This window comes from the organism of the source record quoted next, unplaced genomic scaffold (genome assembly GCF_019419815.1).
Source record: "Pyrus x bretschneideri cultivar Hongxiangsu unplaced genomic scaffold, Pyrus_bretschneideri_v1 Contig4, whole genome shotgun sequence".
In the NCBI taxonomy this organism is placed as follows: Eukaryota; Viridiplantae; Streptophyta; class Magnoliopsida; order Rosales; family Rosaceae; genus Pyrus; species Pyrus x bretschneideri.
The window spans coordinates 2,816,748-2,834,194 of NW_025999723.1; the positions used below are offsets into that span (position 1 = coordinate 2,816,748).

A 17,447-nucleotide genomic window follows, 5' to 3' on the forward strand; every position below is an offset into this window, starting at 1 on the left:
TCTAGTATAATCTAATATTACTTATTTACCTCAAATATTTTACTTTTCTTTTGTCAATTTACGCATATAAATACATTTAAAACGTATAAATCGCACGTAACACGTCATGATTCAAAAACTATTTTCTGCATGTGTGTAGAAGATGTATGAAAGAGATGAAGGACATAGAAGAGTGACTAAGATATCTAGAGATATCAACAAAGATAGTTATACAAAACGAAGGCTAAAAATCAAAACCTATCTCAAGTTGCTTTTACTTTCTTAATTTTGATTTGAATAATTCTTCTTCCTCCTTTCCCTTATACCTCATATCCCCACCATATCTAAAACACAAACTGTACAAACCCTAAAAACCAGGTTCCCACAAGGCTGGCCAAGGAATATACATAAATCAACCAAATCGACAAAAAAATATAAACACAATAACCTCCTTCAAATACAGACCAATCAAGAAATCGAAAATAACACGAAATATCAGACGGCTAATTCTGTGTTACAACTCTCCTTCAATAACAAAATAATAAGTTCCATCATTAAGTTTTTGAGCAGAAAGAATCTAGAAGCTACAAATATGAAAAAGTCTATAAGAAACTACAAAGTTGCATTACGATTTGATTCCGCGGTGGTTTTCAGGGGAACAACAAAGTCAATAGCATCTCAAGTTTCAATATCATTCCTCCTCAGCTTGGGGCGAACGGCTGCAGTTAACAAAAGACCGTGTGTTAAACAACAGAAGCTAAGAGTAGATGGTAAACAAGGTTAATAATCCAGATTAGTGCGATTGAAATTCAAACCTGCTATATCTCTCATTCATGGGGCTTTCAGGCCCGCCATAATTGGGGCTATCCCTAGCTTCAGGCGCAGAATTTGGGCTTGCGACACGACCATTTTCCGGGCTGGCCCTCTCTGTTTCATAAGGACTACCGCTGTGGCCACCACCATGTTCAGGACTGACCCTCTCTCTCTTATATGGACTACTGCTTGGGAGACGGCCATTTTCAGGACTATCCCTTGGACCATCCCGTTCTCTCTTATATGGACTACGTCTGGGACCATTTTCAGGACTGACCCTATCTCTCTTATATGGGCTACGACTGGGACCATGGCCATTGTCATCCCCAGGCCTCTCTCTTCCGTAAGGACTACGGGTACGATCACGAACACGGTCACCACTCACCCTCTCTTTTCTAGGACTACGACTGGAGATGCGGCCATGATCAGACCTGTCCCTCCTATATGGACTTGGGCTGCGCCCACGGCCATAGTCAGAACTAACTCTCTCCCTTCTATAAGGACTTGCTCCACGTCCATAATCAGGACTACCCCTTTCTCTCCTGTAGGGACCAGGGCTAGGGCCTCGGCCATAATCAGGGCTACCTCTCTCTCTTTTGTAGGGGCTTGGGGACCTTCTTCTATCACGGCCTCTGTCTGGAGACCTATCACGACTTCTCCGGTCAGGGCTAAATCCATCTCCTCTTTCATCGTCATCACGAACTGCATATTCCACCGATATAACTCGATCCATCAGCTTGCTGCAAAAACACATATCATCGGCCAATAGATGCACAAATATACAGAAGAATGAACAAAGATATAGTCGAGAGAGAGAGAGAGAGTGAGAGTGAGAATGAGATATCCACCTCATGTTTGTAGCTTCCAATGCCCTGGTAGCATCCTCTTGTGACTCATACTGAACAAATGCAAAATTTCTTCTGATCCTTACGCTGACAATTTTCCCATATGAATCAAAATGCCTCTCCAAATCTTTGGTCCTTGTGTGATAAGGATCAAAATTTATAACAAACAAGGTCTTTGAAGGTCTTGTATTAGTCGAAGATCTTCTTGATGCACCAGGTCTTCTAGCACCACGTTCTTGCTACAATACAAAACATCAAAGTGCTAAAACCAGGACAAACTTGAAAAAACAACTGACAAACAGTGACAAAATTAAATAGTGATAAAAATGGCCTACATTTGCTACCTTCGTCCATTCAACACGAAGCCTGCGTCCTTTTCGACCAAATTCTTTTCGGTCAAGTCCCCTAATGGCATATTCAGCATCTCTCTCATCCTCCATATAGATGAAAGCAAACCCTGTAAAGAAGTAAGTACAACATTCTGAACTGACAACAAATGCCATGTATTTTTGCCAAACAAAGGTAAGAATTCCCCGTACAAGGATTCTTCAATAAGAGACGGCATTGCTCCTTTCGACAATATACAAACCACCTAAATACTATCCTAATTAAACAGTGAGGCAACCTAAGGGAAATCTATAAACTAAGGGACCAATAAAAATAGTAACAGACCTTGCAAAATGAACTAAGTGATGTCAAGGGACAAGAATCCAAAATGGATGTCTCATGGTGGGTCAATGTAAAGAGAGTGCCTTCTCCATCTAATCGGCTGCCCCTGCCATGGGATGGCAGTGTTTCAATTGTGATTGAGGGCTGGGCGAAGGTCATGAGGAATGAAAGGCAATTGTGACTGGAAAACGTGGGATGGCGGTAGTGCAATTGCCGATCAGAGTGACTCTTCTTGAAAACAAGAAGAGGAAGCTCATCACAAGCAAGAAACAGAATTCTGAAGAGCCCATCCACTAGCCTGGAGGATTATGGTTATCCCAAGATAATCCTGCGTCAAAGAAAATGTTGAGTATGGGGGTTTATGCGTCAAAAAATACATGCTCTTTCTTAAACGTATCCGGAACCCCCACAGTAACTCAACAAGGAAGACTCCTGCCACTGAGAAATGTAGCCAGATGATTATTCGGTCAAACTGCTGATGAAACAGCACATCTGAGGTGCCACGGCTACAGATGCAGACATGCCATGGTTGAATTTCCTTTCCGCTGTAAGACCCAGTTTTGATTCTTGCAGGGGGATATATGATTGTTACTATAAGTTTATTTCACTGCAGATTACATGCATGCACAATTTTAATCCAATGTTTTCTTGTCTTCAACAGACCCCTCGCAGAGACAATAATTTGAACAAAGTAACAAATTATAGTGATGTCCATCCCTCAAAGTTGCTTTTAAATAACCAACTCAAAGCTGGATGAAATAGGAATGCAAGATTGCTGAATCGAGAACATGTTTACAATCATTCATGTTAATTCTGGAAACAAAGAAATTGAAAATTTTGAAGATGCCATGTTAGAATATATATATATATATATATATATATATATATATATATGTTTTTTTTGGTCAATAATGCTGTACTAGAATTCATCCTTTAATTTTGATCCCAAAGGAATTAGAAATAATTTATTTACCAAAATCACTAAAATCACTTTCACAACTCAAATCTTACCACAAATCTAAGCTGTAAGTGTGGTAAAATTTTGAAACAGATATATATTGTTCGCCCATGTGAATTCACTTTCACAACTCAAATCTTACCACAAATCACTAAAATCACTTTCACAACTCAAATCTTACCACAAATCTAAGCTGTAAGTGTGGTAAAATTTTGAAACAGATATATATTGTTCGCCCATGTGAATTTAGAAGTCAGTCCTCATTTTGGGTTTCAATTCATTAGTTCAAATGAAATAAAATGACTTATTACTCTTTCAGGATCAAAACTAGAGGATGAAATCTCATACAACATCTGAGCTGACTATCCAGCTTCATAGTGATTTACCATGTGAAGTAGAGGATGTTTTGAATATGTTTGAGGAGAATGGATGCATCACATGAGGAAGAGGGTTAAATATCGGTGCCACAAGTGAAATAAGCACAATACAGAGACAGAGAACTAAAAGGTGAACTCACCAGACTTCATATCGACCCTATCAACTTTCCCATATCTACCAAACAGGCGCTCCAATTCATTCTGTCGAGCATCATATTCAAAATTCCCACAAAAAATCGGCTTCATTTTCTGGCATAAATGAAAATAAACTGTTATCAATCATGAAAACAATCTTTCACACCTTACGTGATGCGGTGGAGCAAAAGACCAGTCTATCAAAGAATATGCAAATGATAATAATGAACAAGAAAACCCAACATCACTAAATTCCACATCACATAAACAAAGGGCACATAATTTCAAAGAACACCACCCGACACCAAACATTCTTTCAATTGTGAAAAAGCACTGGTCATATCTTATACAAGAACCGTTAAATTCACAATTACATTCACCAAGTTCCAAATCACAAGAAATATCACAAATAATTAAAAAAAAAATTACAAAGCACTGGTCATATCTTATACAAGAACCGCTATTCCAAATCACAAGAAATATCACAAATAATAAAAAATAAAAAATCAATGCCTACAAACAAATTCACTGATATTCCCTGTGTAACTTCAGCTATGCGATTTAGCTAAAGAAAAAAAAAATTCAGCTAAGAATTGCACTAAACAAGATCTCGGTCTCAAATACAACCAAAGAAAATTATGTAAGAACACACAAATCCAAATTAATAACCAAAAAAAGAAAACCAATTGGATAATTAACCCTAAAAAATCTCACAAATTTCAATAAATTAAGCCAAGAAACAAGAAAACAAACACCTAAGTCGCAGAGCAATCAGATCTACAACTAAAGAATCCCTATAAGTCAGATCTCCATTTATTTTCCAGAAACGGCACGAAAGATAACAAATTGAGCTGCAGAAAAAAGATTTTGGTTTCTTTACGAATTTTCTTGGGAACCAAACGGAAAATTGAGACACGTAGAATTAAGTTTCAGGTTTCAGAGAGTTTCGTACCTTCTCTTCGGAACCGTAGCAAGCGAGCGACGTGAAGGAAGTAGGTGATGCTTTCTTCGATTTGACCGAACTGTGAGGCCCCGTGAGTGGAATAAATAAATAGTAGGGATAAAGAAAACAACGTTTTTGATATTTGTGAAAAGGGCCCCGTACTTTATATTATTTGTAAACTTGGCCCTTTCACACGTACATGCACAACTATTTAATATCAGGGGCAAAAATGATATTTTACAGCCCACGTGCGTTATATCGGGATTCCAAATTATCTCGCGGATTACAAATAATATACATGAGGCTAAATTGGAGTATCTTAACATCAGGCATATGCATATCGCGTGCTAATTAAATTGCGACAATTAATAAACTAGTGTCGAATTGTAACAATTGAAAACACTGTAACCAAAATGGAACTTCAGTCCATTGGTTTTAGCCAATTGTGACATCATATACTTTATGTTACTATATAATATGTGCAAACGTAAGTTATACCAGTTCACTACAGCAATTTATTCGTCTTCTTTTAATCAATTTCGAATAAATGTAAGTTATACTTTATGTTACTCTGTAATATTTTGGTAACCTTTTTATTCTTTTGCAAACAATAAGGAATCAAATAAACCAAGGAACTTTGGAGGAAGAACCAAATTGGGTTGCCTCAGCATTGGTTTGGTCTGGAAAGAAATTCAAGTTGGGTTGAACTTCTTGCATTTGATGCACTTGATTTGCTTGTCCTACTCCACCTACTCCGCCAGAGTTGATGAAGGTGACCTCAACTTGTGTTTTAGCTAATTGGCATTTTATGTTGTGAATTTCTTGATATAATTAAAAAAAATAGTCTTTACATAACTGTATACAGAGTCTTATATTCTACGTTCAGCTTCATACCACAAAGTCTCTACTATGTCAGCTCTCATATAGTCTGGTAGTTGCTGACGAATCATAAGAGAAAAAACCAAAGTTAATCATCCCATTAATACAAGATCAATTTCTCTTAAATTCATAATTAAGAAACGGCTGCTATTCAGACTCTCTCAAAAACAAGTTCAAGTGGAACAATTTATGTCGCCACCTGCTTGAATCCACATTATAACACAATAAAAGAAGAAATATTACGGACATGGAGTTTTAACATTGCTGGCACCATAGATCAAAACATAGAGTTTTTACCATTTCGGATATGGTAAGTAGGTTTCTCCATTTGGCGTTGCATACGCGGATGAACAATGACGGCTTCTTTGGAGCTATCCATTACATTAAGGCCTGGTTTGGTACTGAGGTGATTCTGAAAAAAGCTGGTATCAAAAAAAGCTGGGAGCTGTTTTTGTGTTTGGTAAACATTCAGCTTCAACTTTTTTTCACAGTTTTGGGTGAAAAAAGCCAAAAACAAGAAGCTGCAAAACCCAGCTTTGAAAAACTGGCTTTTTTTCACATTTGTTTTACATAAAAGTTTACCAAACACTATAATACTGCTTTTTTTTTTTCAAAAGCACTTTTACAAAAAAGTTTACCAAACACTTTGCTGCTTTATTTCACAGCTGCTTATTCTCACAGCACAGCAGAAGCAGCTTTTTTTCAAAGCACAGCAATACCAAACCAGCCCTAACTACTATCCAACTGCTTTAATGGCAGTTCAGACCACCATTGCCTTATCTCCATCAAAGACTCGGAGGATCCCAAAACCCTAACTTTCCCATTGATCTCCAAAACTATAACATCCCAACCAGAACAAGTCCCGAAGTTACAGTTCAATCCCCACAAAGAATCCCATTTTTCTTTGGCTTTAAAAGAAGCTAATTCCATAGCTGTCATAGCTTTCCCAATGATACTTACCGGCCTGTTGCTTTACTCAAGGTCAATCATCTCCATGCTCTTCTTCGGCCGCCTTGGTGAGCTCGCCGTAGTGGACGGGTCCCTTGCCGTGGGTTCGCCAACATCACCGGTTACTCCATACTCTCCGGCCTCGCCATGGGAATGGAACTCATCTGCGGCCAAGCTTTTGGCGCCAGAATACACGCTCTGCTCGACCTCTCTTTGCAGAGGACAGTCCTCCTCTTACTATTTACATCCTTACCCATTTCTCTTCCCTGGCTGAACATGAAGAAAATCATCCTCATCTGCGGCCAGGACGAAGCGATCGCTGCCGAAGCTCAGTTGTACCTCATCTGTTCCACCCTCTGAGAATTTACCTCAGAAGTTAATCCATCACTCTGCCTCTAATTATGTGCAACTCTGGCGATCATCCCCCACATTCCCATAAACTATTTTCTCGTTTCGCACCTCGATTTGGCAATCAAGGGTGTTGCTTTTACTGGGGTTTGGTCTAACTTCAACCTCGTAGCTTTCCTGATCTTATACATCATCTTCTCTGGGGTCTACAGAAAAACCTGGGGAGGGATGTCAATGGAGTGTTTCAGAGAAATGAGGACCCTTCTAAATTTAGCAGTGCCCAGCTACATTTCTGTGTGTTTAGAATGGTGGTGGTATGAGATCATGATCTTGCTCTGTGGATTGTTAATAAATCTGAGAGCCACCGTTGCTTCAATGGGAGTTTTAAATCAAAGTGCCGCCTTAATCTACATATTTCCTTCTTCCTTAAGCTTCAGTGTTTCCACGGGAATCGGCAATGAAATTGGCGCCAGCAACCCGAAAGGGGAGTGGTGTCTCAAGTAACGGGTTTTAGTCCTCTGATTCAAAGACGATACCTCTGAATTCGGGGTTGAGGAGGACAAACCAAGCAAAGCTGAAATCAAGGAAGATTGTTTATGTTTATCAGGTGAGTTAGATACTTATATCCAGTTCAAGTGCCGGACGCAACTCCGAATCAAATAAACCCCACTGCTGCGGACCAAGGCCTAGACACTAATTATATTGTGGCTGTGTGCAGTAGCAGGGAGGTGATCAACAAGTCCTCAACCCCGAATTCAGAGGCAACGTCTTTGAATCATAGGACTAAAACCTGTTATTTGAGACACCACTCCCTTTTCGGGTTGTTCCCGCCGATTTCATTGCAGACTCTCGTGGACACACTAAAGCTTAAGGAAGAAGGAAATATGTAGATTAAAGCGGTGGTTTGAATTAGAAGAACTCCCATTGAATCAACGGTGGCTCTCGGATTTATTAAAAATCCACAGAACAAGATCATGATCTCATACCACCACCATTCTCTGAAACACTCCACTGAAATCCCTCCCCAGGTTTTTTGTGGATGATGTTATGATCGGGGAAGCCACGGGGTTGCAGTTAGACCACACCTCACTAAGAGCAACACCTTTGATTCCCAAATTGAGGTGCAAAACGAGAAAATAGTTGATGGAAATGTAGAGGATATGATCGCAAGAGCTGCACACAATATGAGAGGCAGAGTGATGGATTGACTTCTGAGGTAAATTCTCAGAAGGTGGAGAAAAGATTGAGCAAGAAGATCAGGGAGAGAACAGAGGAGGTACAACTGAGCTTCGCGATCACTTCGTCCTGGCCGCAGATGAGAAGGATTTTCTTCATGTTCAGCCAGAAAAGAGAAATTGGTGAGGATGTAAATAGTCGGAGGAGGACCGTCCTCTGCAAAGAGAGGTCGAACAGAGTGTTTTTTGGCACCAAAAGCTTGCTGCAGATGGGTTCCATTCCCATGGCGAGGCCAGGGAGGATGGAGTAACAGGTGATGTTGGCGAAGCCTATGGCAGGGGACCCGCCCACTAAGGCGGCCAATGAAGAACATGGAGATGATTGACCTTGAGTAGAGCAACAAACCGATAAGTATCATTGGGAAAACTATCCAGCTATGCAATTGGCTTCTTTTAAAGCCAAAGAAAAAGGGGATTTTTCGTGAGGATTGAACTGTAGTTTCCGTACTTGGTTGGGATGTTATGGTCTTAGAGATCAATGGGGAAGATAGGGTTTTGGGATCCTCCGAGTCTTTGATGGAGACGAGGCAATGGTGGTCGAATTGCCATTGCAGCGGAGAGGCAATGTATTTGGTTATTCATGAATCTGAACTAATCTTACAACATCCAGTACGATACAAAGCAGTTTATAGCTAATTTGCATTGGAATGAATCAGAATGAATTTCACTATTTTGTTAACCTTTTTATTCTTTTGCAAACAGTAAAGAATCAACTAAACCAAGGAGCTTTGGAGGAAGAACCAAATTGGGTTGCCTCAACATGGGTTTGGTCCGGAAAGAAATTTAAGTTGGACTGAACTTCTTGCATTTGATTCACTTGATTTTCTTGTCCTCCTCCTCCTCTGCGAGAGTTTGTGAGGACGATCGCAACTCGTGTTTTAGCTAATTGGTATTTTGCGTTGTGAATTTCTTGATGCAATTGAAAAATAGTCTTAACACAACCATAAACTGAATCTTGTATTCTACATTCAGCTTCATAACACAAAGTATATGCTGCTTCAGCTCTCAGATGGTCTGGTAGTTGCTGATAAATCATAAAAGGAAAAACCAAAGTCAATCATCCCATCAATACAAGATTAATTTCTCTTAAGTTCATAATTAAGAAATGACTGTTATTCAGACTCTTTAAAAAACAAATCCAAGTGCGACGATTTATATTGCCACACACTTGAATCCATTATAACACAATAAAGAAGAAATCTTACGAGTTTGAGAAATATAATTGCATTTATTACGTTTCTAGAGTAGGATTATGTACCTGGAGCATTTTGGAAACATTGCTGGCACCATAGATCCTATGAACAGAAGCAAATCTTTGAGGATTGTTTGCAGGAAAATACGAAGAGAAGATGCAATCGGAAGGACATCTTCTTCTCAGATACTTGCAAGCTGCACAATAAGAAATCATGATTCAAAATCTAGAGAAGGATCAAAATCTCACCCTAATAGATTTTTTTTCAATCTTTTCGGAGGAAGAAAATCTTAGAAAAGATTGTTGTGAGTTAGCTTTTGAAAAGGTAAAGATACGCACGCTATTTGTATTGAGGGAAATTGGTGTAGCTTTGGAAAGATTTTTCCAACGGCTACTTTTTTATTGGCAAATTGAGGATTATAGAGGAAATTTGATTAGGATGATAATCCTAGACTTTTAATTAGCGTTTGGTTTCTCCTTCTAGATATTTTTGCTGATCACAACATTTTCTTCCAATACATTGAAAAGTCAGATTGGCTTTAAACCGCATTTGTCATATTAGGTGGCTAACCATGGAAGAGTTGACCAAATTTTGTCTGACTTTTATACCATAATTTTTACCATAATTTGATGAGACTAGGCTTAATATGGGCCTTACTCAATTTAATTTGTTTGCTCTAAAAGCCTTGCCACCATAGCCCAATTCTTCCCAATCTCGTAAGTGAAATTGTTTGTGAAAGAAGAGGGCTAATGTATAATAAAAAAGAGCACATATTTTTATTTCATTCATTACGTAACTGATAGAAAAATAAGGAAACATTCTAGTTGCCTTGATGTTTTTCTTTGAAAGAGAGTAAACATGTCAAATGTCTTAAAAAGTAAAGCATACTAGGTCTTTATTTTATTTTCAAAATACAACTTAACTAGATAGCCAAAGTTCAACTTTGCAAGATAGCCAAAGTTCACTTGTCTAGCAAACTACATAATTATTACATAGCCGAAGTTCAACTTATTTATCAAACACTATTACTATTACATTGAAGCAAGCCAGACCTATTATCTAAATCCAATCAAAATAAGTAAATAAATTTCTCCGAGACTGGATTTGGATCAATCTTGCTCGCTTTTAACTCCCTTCAATACAGCTTAAAGACCATCACCCAGTAGGGCATTCAGGAAATCATGGTCACAATCCTGCAAAGAACACAAGTGAAATAACCAAAATGTTCATTAGCAAAACTTTTCAGAGATACTATGTCAAATCGTATAAGTGGTAGCTATAAATTGAATTCTTGACTTGCCGGAAAAGGTAGTGGTGTCTCAGATAACATGTTATAGTCCTCTGGGTCAAAGACGTTGCCTCTGAATTCGGGGTTGAGTACTTGTTGATCACCTCCCTGCTGCTGCACATAGACACAATATATGTTTAGTATCATGATCAAATCCATTGTGTGTCCATGCGCACGCGTGTGTGTATGTGCTCAAAGTATGAAATGAGTATGCATTCCTGGCTCCAAGATTGTTCATTAGGTGCGTTTTCTTCAACATGGTATGGGCCAGAAGAGTTAGGGTTTGGAACCTGGTCCACGGAAGGGTTGAAATGAGTAAGCAATATAATTAGTAGCATGATCAAGTAAATGTGCGCGTGCACACGTGAGTATGTGATAAAATATGAAATGAAGTAGGCATGCCTGGCTCCAAGATTGTTCGTTAGGTGCATTTTCTTTGACACGGTATGTGCCAGAAGAGTTAGAGTTTGGAACCTGGTCTGCAGAAGGGTCGGAAACTTTGTTTACAGCAGTGCCCAGACCTTGGTCCGCAGAAGGGTTGGAAACTTTGTTTACAGCAGTGTCCAGGCCTTGGTCTGCAGCACTAGGGTTCATTTGATTCGGAGTAGCGTCTGGCACTTCAACTGGATACAAGAAACTTGAGAAGTCGGGAGGAAGTTGATCTTGATCTCCACCTTTTTGCTGCACACAGTGAAGCAGACAATTTGGTGAGAAAACGGTAGAAAGGAAAAGAAAGATCTTTAAGGTTTAGGGTTTTATATGTACCTGAGAAGAAGAAGGCTGATAGTTGTTATGCTCGTCCATGAAAAGATTACTAATCATCAAATCATCAAGAGTTTTGTCCAGTTCTTGTTCAGGAGCCACTCTATTCTTGTTGACCAATGTAGGAGCAGTAGTAATATTATTATCGTTATTCTCAGCTGGGGGTGGCAACACAGAAACATTTTGCTGCTGATCTTCTTTGTTCTTATTGAAAACTTTTAGAAACTGATATGCACTAGAAGTAGTAGTGCTAGTCTCAAACCCAGCAGAAGACGACGATGACGAAGAACCTCCTAAGGTAGCCATTGGTGCAGTAGTACCACTCAGACTCACGTTTCGAACCCCATTGGTCAAGCCATTGATAATCTCATTGTTGAAGTTAAACCCATTTGATGAAAGTCCACCAGTCCCATTGAGATTATTGAGTTTTCCCAATATCTCAGATCTGCAATTAGGGTGGGTTCCAGAAAAGTTACCAATCAGCTGCTGATTAGTAAAATTGTTCTGAATTCCAGATGTGCCAAAGTTGTAGCTGAATGGGTTGTTATTGGTGAAAATTCCCTGCTGCTTTACTTGTGGAATCATTTGGATCAAATTACTTGCAAGCATATTATTGGTGGTAAGTCCAGTAATATCGGCAGAACTAGAAGACATGCTTCCACTGGATCCATGATTGTTCATCAGTTGTTACTTTCCAAAATCCCCTGGGTGGCGACTTTCTTGAGAAAGCAGCTGATGATTCACATTTCCAACCCATGGTTGGTGGCGGAGAAGATTAGCTTGAGTAATAGGGTTCAGCAGACGAGACTGCCCCGAACCGATTAGTTGAGTCACGGATCTCATAGTGTTGCTGCTTCTTGAAGATTGCTGATAATTAGGGCATTGGATCAAGCCAAGGAGATTAATGGTATTTCCATCAATCCCAACTGAGGATGGTTGAAATACAGAGGCATTGATTGGAGATGCTCCCATTTGTTGTTGTAATTTCAGGTACTGCGAATATTGGTCTCCTGCTTCCGTACTGTTGAAGGCCAGTCCTGGATGGCCAACTGCAAAGCTTGACCTGAACACCCTATCAGACAAGCACTTGGAAAGTCTAGCTTTCTCAGCAACTCGTTTCAAAAAGATGCGATACTTCTGCAAATTCACAGATGCACATACCATCATTAACAATCTGGTCATCAAGGTATAATCTTTCTAGCTTATATACGCACAATGTTTTGTGATAAATATTAAAATACTTGTTATGCAACAAGTGCAAAACCCTTTTTTTATTTCTTTCGCAAGAATTGAACATCTTCACGCACACACAAGTTTTCTTTCTTTCATTAGTCTTTCTACAACTGATAGAAACGGAAACCACACATAAGTGAGTTAATTATTAGGCCAAGTGGTCATGTTAGTGCACGCCCTTTGTACTCTCTCTCTCTCTCTCTCTCTCTCTCTCTCTCTCTCTCTCTATATATATATAAATATCTCCTCTTGTAAAATAAATAAAAAAGGAAAAGGAAACCACATAAAAATAGATTTTAAAAAAAAAAAAAAAAATCTAATATATATTCCAATGACATTCAAACAAATAAATAACCTGCAAATGACTAGCTACATTTGCCCTGGTTAAGCCAGGCACATTCATGAAGTCGAGAATATTCTTTGGCACTGCCCCTGCATGAACCCAATTACATTAATCAGTAAACGCAAAGGTATGTCTATAAACACCAATGTTTTAAAAGGCTCGCCTTATGGCGCGCCTAGGCGCCCTCTAAGATTGGGCTTGAGGATTGCTGCTTTTGGGGTTTTAACTGCCTCATACCTCTTCCTTGCACTATCGTCTCTCTGCCTTTTTTTTTTCTTTCTAATTTTTATTTTTTATATACTGGATCTATGTGTTGTCTGCATGCATTGTTATATGTGTTCTCATTGCGCTTTTCATCCTCTATTATATATATATAATATAATATAATATAATATATGTCTATATATGTGTGTGTATATTTATAATATATGTGTGCGCTCAGGATGATTATTGGTTAATAATTTTTTTAAATATAATATATGTGTCAGTGTATATATTAAAAAATTTAGGTCTTGTGAGGCTTTACCTCATGCCTAGGCCGGGGCTATCCCTCGGACGCCTCGCCCACACCACAAGCTTTTAATACACTGATAAACACACACTCAGAAATTAGAAAAGAAAATATGAGATGATTGAAAATGTCACGTACTGTCAAGGCCGATGTGTCTAATGGCCAACGGAAACTGATAGTGAAGTGAGTTTATCCAAACCACTTTTGGCTTCTTTGGTGCAACCATGCGTTCTTCATTATCGTCTTCCCTACCTGTCTTTTTTGCCTTCTTCGTCTTTACCTCGGCCCATTTTTAATGTTGTTCCTCATTAGCATCCGAAGATATCTCAGAGTTACTTCCATCGTCGACCTCACCAGGTGCTTCTCTTGGAGCACCTTCTATTTCCCCTATGACAACAGATTTACCTTTCTTAGCTGCCACAGCATACTGCCACACATTTTTAATGTCATCTTTGCTCACAGGCTTTACTATATAGTAAGCAACTCCACCCTCTAAACTCTTTAGTATCACACTCTCGTTGTCATCTGCGGACATCACTGCATTAAGAAATGAATTAAACAAAATGAGTTGGACATGTATTGATTAAAAACGAAACTACATTTATGAGATTAATTTGTTTACTTAAGAATGACACTCACTAATAACAGGTAGTTTAAACTCGTCACGAACATGCTTTTGCAATTCAAATCCATCCATCTCAGGCATATGGAGGTCGGTAACAACAAGATCAAATGCGCCTTTCTGCTCTCGAAGGGTAGCCAAAGCATCTATAGGATTCTTAACAGGGACAACTAAATAAAGTGTAGCAAAAAAAATATTAGTGTTGACTGTAGACAGCATGAATCAATGAAATCTTGCAAAATTATTCAACGTAGCAGTAAAGCGATCTAAGAATCGTTTTTTGAACCCTCATAAGCAAGCATGCATGCGATTTACGTTAAGGAATGGATCTCTTAAGGGGTTTTTTTTGCTTATTATAAAGGGAAATATTATTGGCACTCCAAAAATCTCATTCTACACTCCTCACAAATGTATTTTTCTTTCCTAATATCGAAAGTTTGGAGTGTAGAATGAGATTTTTGGAGTGTTAATAACAATTCCCAACAAAATAATTCTTTTTTATACTCTGATTGCAATTTGCAAGGAAGCCAACAATTGAGTACCATTTCTTGAAAAAAAAAAAAAAAAAAAAAAACAATCAAGTACCCTTTTTACTAACTTAAAAAGTTACACACATAAGAACCCTAATTGAAAAACAAATATATATAGTTTTCTTATCAACCATTCTTACAAAAAAATTAAGACGGCGAAAAGTCTGAAGAACAAAAAATCTCCGAGATCCACTGAATGAAAATGATACAATTTTTTATTTTTTTTTAAAGAGCACATGCAGCAAAAATCTGATCAATTTTACATTGTATAAGATGAGATCTAGCTAGATCTAGTGTCTATAGAAAAAAGGTTCGGTCAAAAAATATTTTCAACATAATTTTTCTAAGAAAACATAACACATAAGAAAAGGCATGCAAAGTCTGAAAAAAGAGTTGACCACTTGAAGATCTAGGTCACTTATGAAACTAAACAAATTACAAATGATAGGACAAAACAAAACAAAAAATCAATTATTATAAGAAATATTTAAATCATTTTTTTTATTCTTTTTAAAAAAAATAATCTAGACAAACTTTTCAAACATAAATTATGTACAAAGGGCGCCAATTCATGACAAAAATTCCAAATTCCACTATTCTTGTGTATATAGGTGGCCAATCAAAATGGAATTTGTATCTGAATTCAGCAACAAAAATTAATTCTTAGAAATTCTTGTCATACGCTTAAACATAAACACAAGTTCTAAAAGGACGGCGCACGAAATCGTATTCAAAACCTTGTTCTTTTGTTTTTGGGTTACATATTTGATTTTAAAATTAGTATATGTAGTTGTAATCTTCAATCTATATACCTTTATAGTTCCATGTTTTGAGCATTGCTGAAACAATAGTTAGAGTGGTGGCATCGTCGTCTACAACCAAGATGTTGATCGTATCTGCGAAAGAGGGTTTGGAATTGGAAGAAGATTGCCTAAACTCAGCACTATCTGTAGCATCCATTGCTTGGAATGAAGCCTATCTTACGCCACATTATTGAGCAGTGAGGGGTTTATATAATACAAGGGCTGGTTAAGTCAGCCGTGACAACAAATGAAGGTGCAACAAGTGTAAGAAAACTGCTTAATTTAAAGAGAGAGTGTTTATCTTTATCTGAATTACCTCTATGTATTTTCCAGACAAATGCACGCAGTTCACATTGTAAGTTACAAAAGATATATGTACATGCATCGCCCACTTTAACATTTCACACTAATTAATGGTAAAATCTAGTATGAAATAAAATATTTATTTTACTTTACCAAACATAGGAGGTTCTTACATATACTTCTTTGTGAAGAAGATTTCACAATCTTTCATTTAATTGCCTGCCATGGAAATGCATTTTTTTTCCAATTTTGGAGCATAATTCCAATTTTTCAACCTGAATGCTTATCATTTTATTTGCAGTCCAAAATTCAAATTTTAATTTTTTTTTTTTTTTTTTTTTTGAGAGAGTGTTGTTTAATTAGTTAATGAATTTAAGATAACTCGTACACTTCAACAAAAAAAGATAATTTAAACACAGTTAATTAGCATTTTTTTAGTTCAATTTATATAAGTATGAATTATCCATTTTACAGTCAGCCAAGTTACTTCTCACATATTGAATCAAGGTGTTATTAGAGTTATTAAGTTAAACAATCTTCATTCGAAATTTTAGAATGAATACATTAACGTGGAAAAGAATGGTAAAATATTAGGAGTTTTTATTGAAGGTCTACTAGTTGTAGCTTAACTAAGTGATCTATTATCCATTGTATATATAAAGAAATAATAAAATATCTTGAAATTAAGGGTTTAACAGTCTCTAACGACCTAACGGTTAACGACTTAAGCGTTCCTGCTTAGCCGCCTATAACGACTCACGGACAATCATTTGCATAACAAAATAATAGAATATATTGAATTAACAGTTTTAACGGTCAAACGACCCAACGGTTGATGACGTAATGGTTTAAGACCTCTTACTTACAAAAGAAGAGGAATACAACTAGACCGTAGTACTAAATGACATTTTTATCACATTTTTCTAACTGAACAGATTAACTACTATATGGTATAATATTTACCTCTTTAAATTAACCGAAAAACTAAAATAAGAATATCAAATTCAAAATATTATGGTTTTTCTGGTTGTTAAAATTCAGAATATTATAGAGCAAAAGTGAAAAATTGCGAGGTTCGTTATAGCTAAGGCATTCGTGTTAGACAAATAAGGAATATGGTTGGAGTCCTTGTGTAATTGTATATAATATTATTATTGGAAGAATAAGCCGTCCTACAGCCGTTAAGCCGTCCTACCTTGTCCTACCTACACATTTGTATCATGTATATATATCCTTGTAATCTTGTAGAGAAACACAATGAGAAAAAAAGCATTCTCTTCCATTTCTCCACATTCACGTATCAATAACAAATATATTTTTTAGCCTACATACCTTTTTCTACATGGTATACAGAGCAGGTTTATAACCCTAGCCCTAATTTTTTTTTTTCGGCAGCTTTCTCTGCCGTTCCCATGGCTGACTCTTCTTCTTCCGATGGTGTTTTTTCCCTTCATCATTCCGACCACCCGAATCTTGTCCTTGTATCCAAGAAGTTGAATGGTGATAACTACACATCCTGGGCCCGTGGCATGCAGTTTTCCTTGAGTGCCAAGAATAAACTTGGTTTCATCACTGGCGATATCCAAGAACCTTCTTCCTCCGACGACTCTGATGCTCACGCGACTTGGCGTCGTTGCAATGACATGATTCTCTCTTGGCTTCTGCATTCCTTGGAACCTGACCTTCAAGAATCTGTGCTTTTTTCCACCTCTGTCCAAGCTGTATGGGAT

The 17,447-nt window shown here is 37.6% G+C and overlaps 4 protein-coding genes and 2 pseudogenes across 10 annotated transcripts; 1 reads left to right on the forward strand and 5 right to left on the reverse strand.

Annotated features, from left to right (window-relative positions):
* Positions 1-486: 486 nt before the first annotated feature.
* Positions 487-4,858, reverse strand: LOC103960525 (serine/arginine-rich splicing factor RS41). 7 transcript variants are annotated; one of them, XM_009373006.3, is made up of 6 exons: positions 4,729-4,858; positions 3,782-3,890; positions 1,982-2,094; positions 1,641-1,876; positions 795-1,532; positions 487-698 (listed from the first exon to the last, which is right to left on the reverse strand). In XM_009373006.3, the coding sequence occupies exons 2-6, from the start codon at positions 3,885-3,887 to the stop codon at positions 671-673; spliced, it is 1,221 nt and encodes a 406-aa protein (XP_009371281.2). In that variant the 5' UTR covers positions 3,888-3,890; positions 4,729-4,858; the 3' UTR covers positions 487-670. The 7 variants fall into 7 exon arrangements, with proteins under 7 accessions (XP_009371281.2, XP_009371280.2, XP_048421271.1 ...); XM_009373005.3 differs by having other exon boundaries at positions 1,973-2,094; XM_048565314.1 differs by lacking the exon at positions 4,729-4,858 and adding an exon at positions 2,310-2,913.
* Positions 4,859-6,346: 1,488 nt separating this feature from the next.
* On the forward strand, positions 6,347-7,398 carry LOC103960577 (annotated as a pseudogene).
* A 288-nt stretch (positions 7,399-7,686) lies between these two features.
* Positions 7,687-8,526, reverse strand: LOC103960575 (annotated as a pseudogene).
* A 251-nt stretch (positions 8,527-8,777) lies between these two features.
* LOC125468116 (LOB domain-containing protein 24-like) lies at positions 8,778-9,831 on the reverse strand. The gene is made up of 2 exons (XM_048565164.1): positions 9,388-9,831; positions 8,778-9,153 (listed from the first exon to the last, which is right to left on the reverse strand). The coding sequence occupies exons 1-2, from the start codon at positions 9,535-9,537 to the stop codon at positions 8,839-8,841; spliced, it is 465 nt and encodes a 154-aa protein (XP_048421121.1). The 5' UTR covers positions 9,538-9,831; the 3' UTR covers positions 8,778-8,838.
* Positions 9,832-10,467: 636 nt separating this feature from the next.
* LOC103960574 (dr1-associated corepressor homolog) lies at positions 10,468-12,053 on the reverse strand. The gene is made up of 4 exons (XM_048565880.1): positions 11,376-12,053; positions 11,085-11,291; positions 10,623-10,724; positions 10,468-10,515 (listed from the first exon to the last, which is right to left on the reverse strand). Exons 1-4 carry the CDS (start codon positions 12,051-12,053, stop codon positions 10,468-10,470), a joined length of 1,035 nt encoding a protein of 344 aa, XP_048421837.1.
* Positions 12,054-12,059: 6 nt separating this feature from the next.
* LOC125468998 (two-component response regulator ARR11-like) lies at positions 12,060-15,571 on the reverse strand. The gene is made up of 5 exons (XM_048565882.1): positions 15,424-15,571; positions 14,099-14,227; positions 13,796-13,996; positions 12,961-13,037; positions 12,060-12,509 (listed from the first exon to the last, which is right to left on the reverse strand). The coding sequence occupies exons 1-5, from the start codon at positions 15,569-15,571 to the stop codon at positions 12,060-12,062; spliced, it is 1,005 nt and encodes a 334-aa protein (XP_048421839.1).
* Positions 15,572-17,447: the final 1,876 nt, after the last annotated feature.

Coding starts and splice junctions, on each gene's coding strand:
- LOC103960525 (XM_009373005.3), bottom strand. CDS start 3,887: ATGAAGCCGATTTTTTGTGGGAATTTTGAATATGATGCTCGACAGAAT. Junction 2,095..3,781: donor TAGGGTCGATATGAAGTCTG/GTGAGTTCACCT, acceptor ACTTCTTTACAG/GGTTTGCTTTCATCTATATG. Junction 1,877..1,972: donor AATGGACGAAGGTAGCAAAT/GTAGGCCATTTT, acceptor TTTGTATTGTAG/CAAGAACGTGGTGCTAGAAG.
- LOC125468998 (XM_048565882.1), bottom strand. CDS start 15,571: ATGGATGCTACAGATAGTGCTGAGTTTAGGCAATCTTCTTCCAATTCC. Junction 13,038..13,795: donor TGGTGAGGTCGACGATGGAA/GTAACTCTGAGA, acceptor GGGTTCATGCAG/GGGCAGTGCCAAAGAATATT. Junction 12,510..12,960: donor ATGTAGCTAGTCATTTGCAG/GTTATTTATTTG, acceptor GTGAATTTGCAG/AAGTATCGCATCTTTTTGAA.
- LOC125468116 (XM_048565164.1), bottom strand. CDS start 9,537: ATGATTTCTTATTGTGCAGCTTGCAAGTATCTGAGAAGAAGATGTCCT. Junction 9,154..9,387: donor ATGTTTCCAAAATGCTCCAG/GTACATAATCCT, acceptor ATGATTTATCAG/CAACTACCAGACCATCTGAG.
- LOC103960574 (XM_048565880.1), bottom strand. CDS start 12,053: ATGAACAATCATGGATCCAGTGGAAGCATGTCTTCTAGTTCTGCCGAT. Junction 11,292..11,375: donor ATCAGCCTTCTTCTTCTCAG/GTACATATAAAA, acceptor CACTGTGTGCAG/CAAAAAGGTGGAGATCAAGA. Junction 10,725..11,084: donor CCGACCCTTCTGCAGACCAG/GTTCCAAACTCT, acceptor GTCTATGTGCAG/CAGCAGGGAGGTGATCAACA.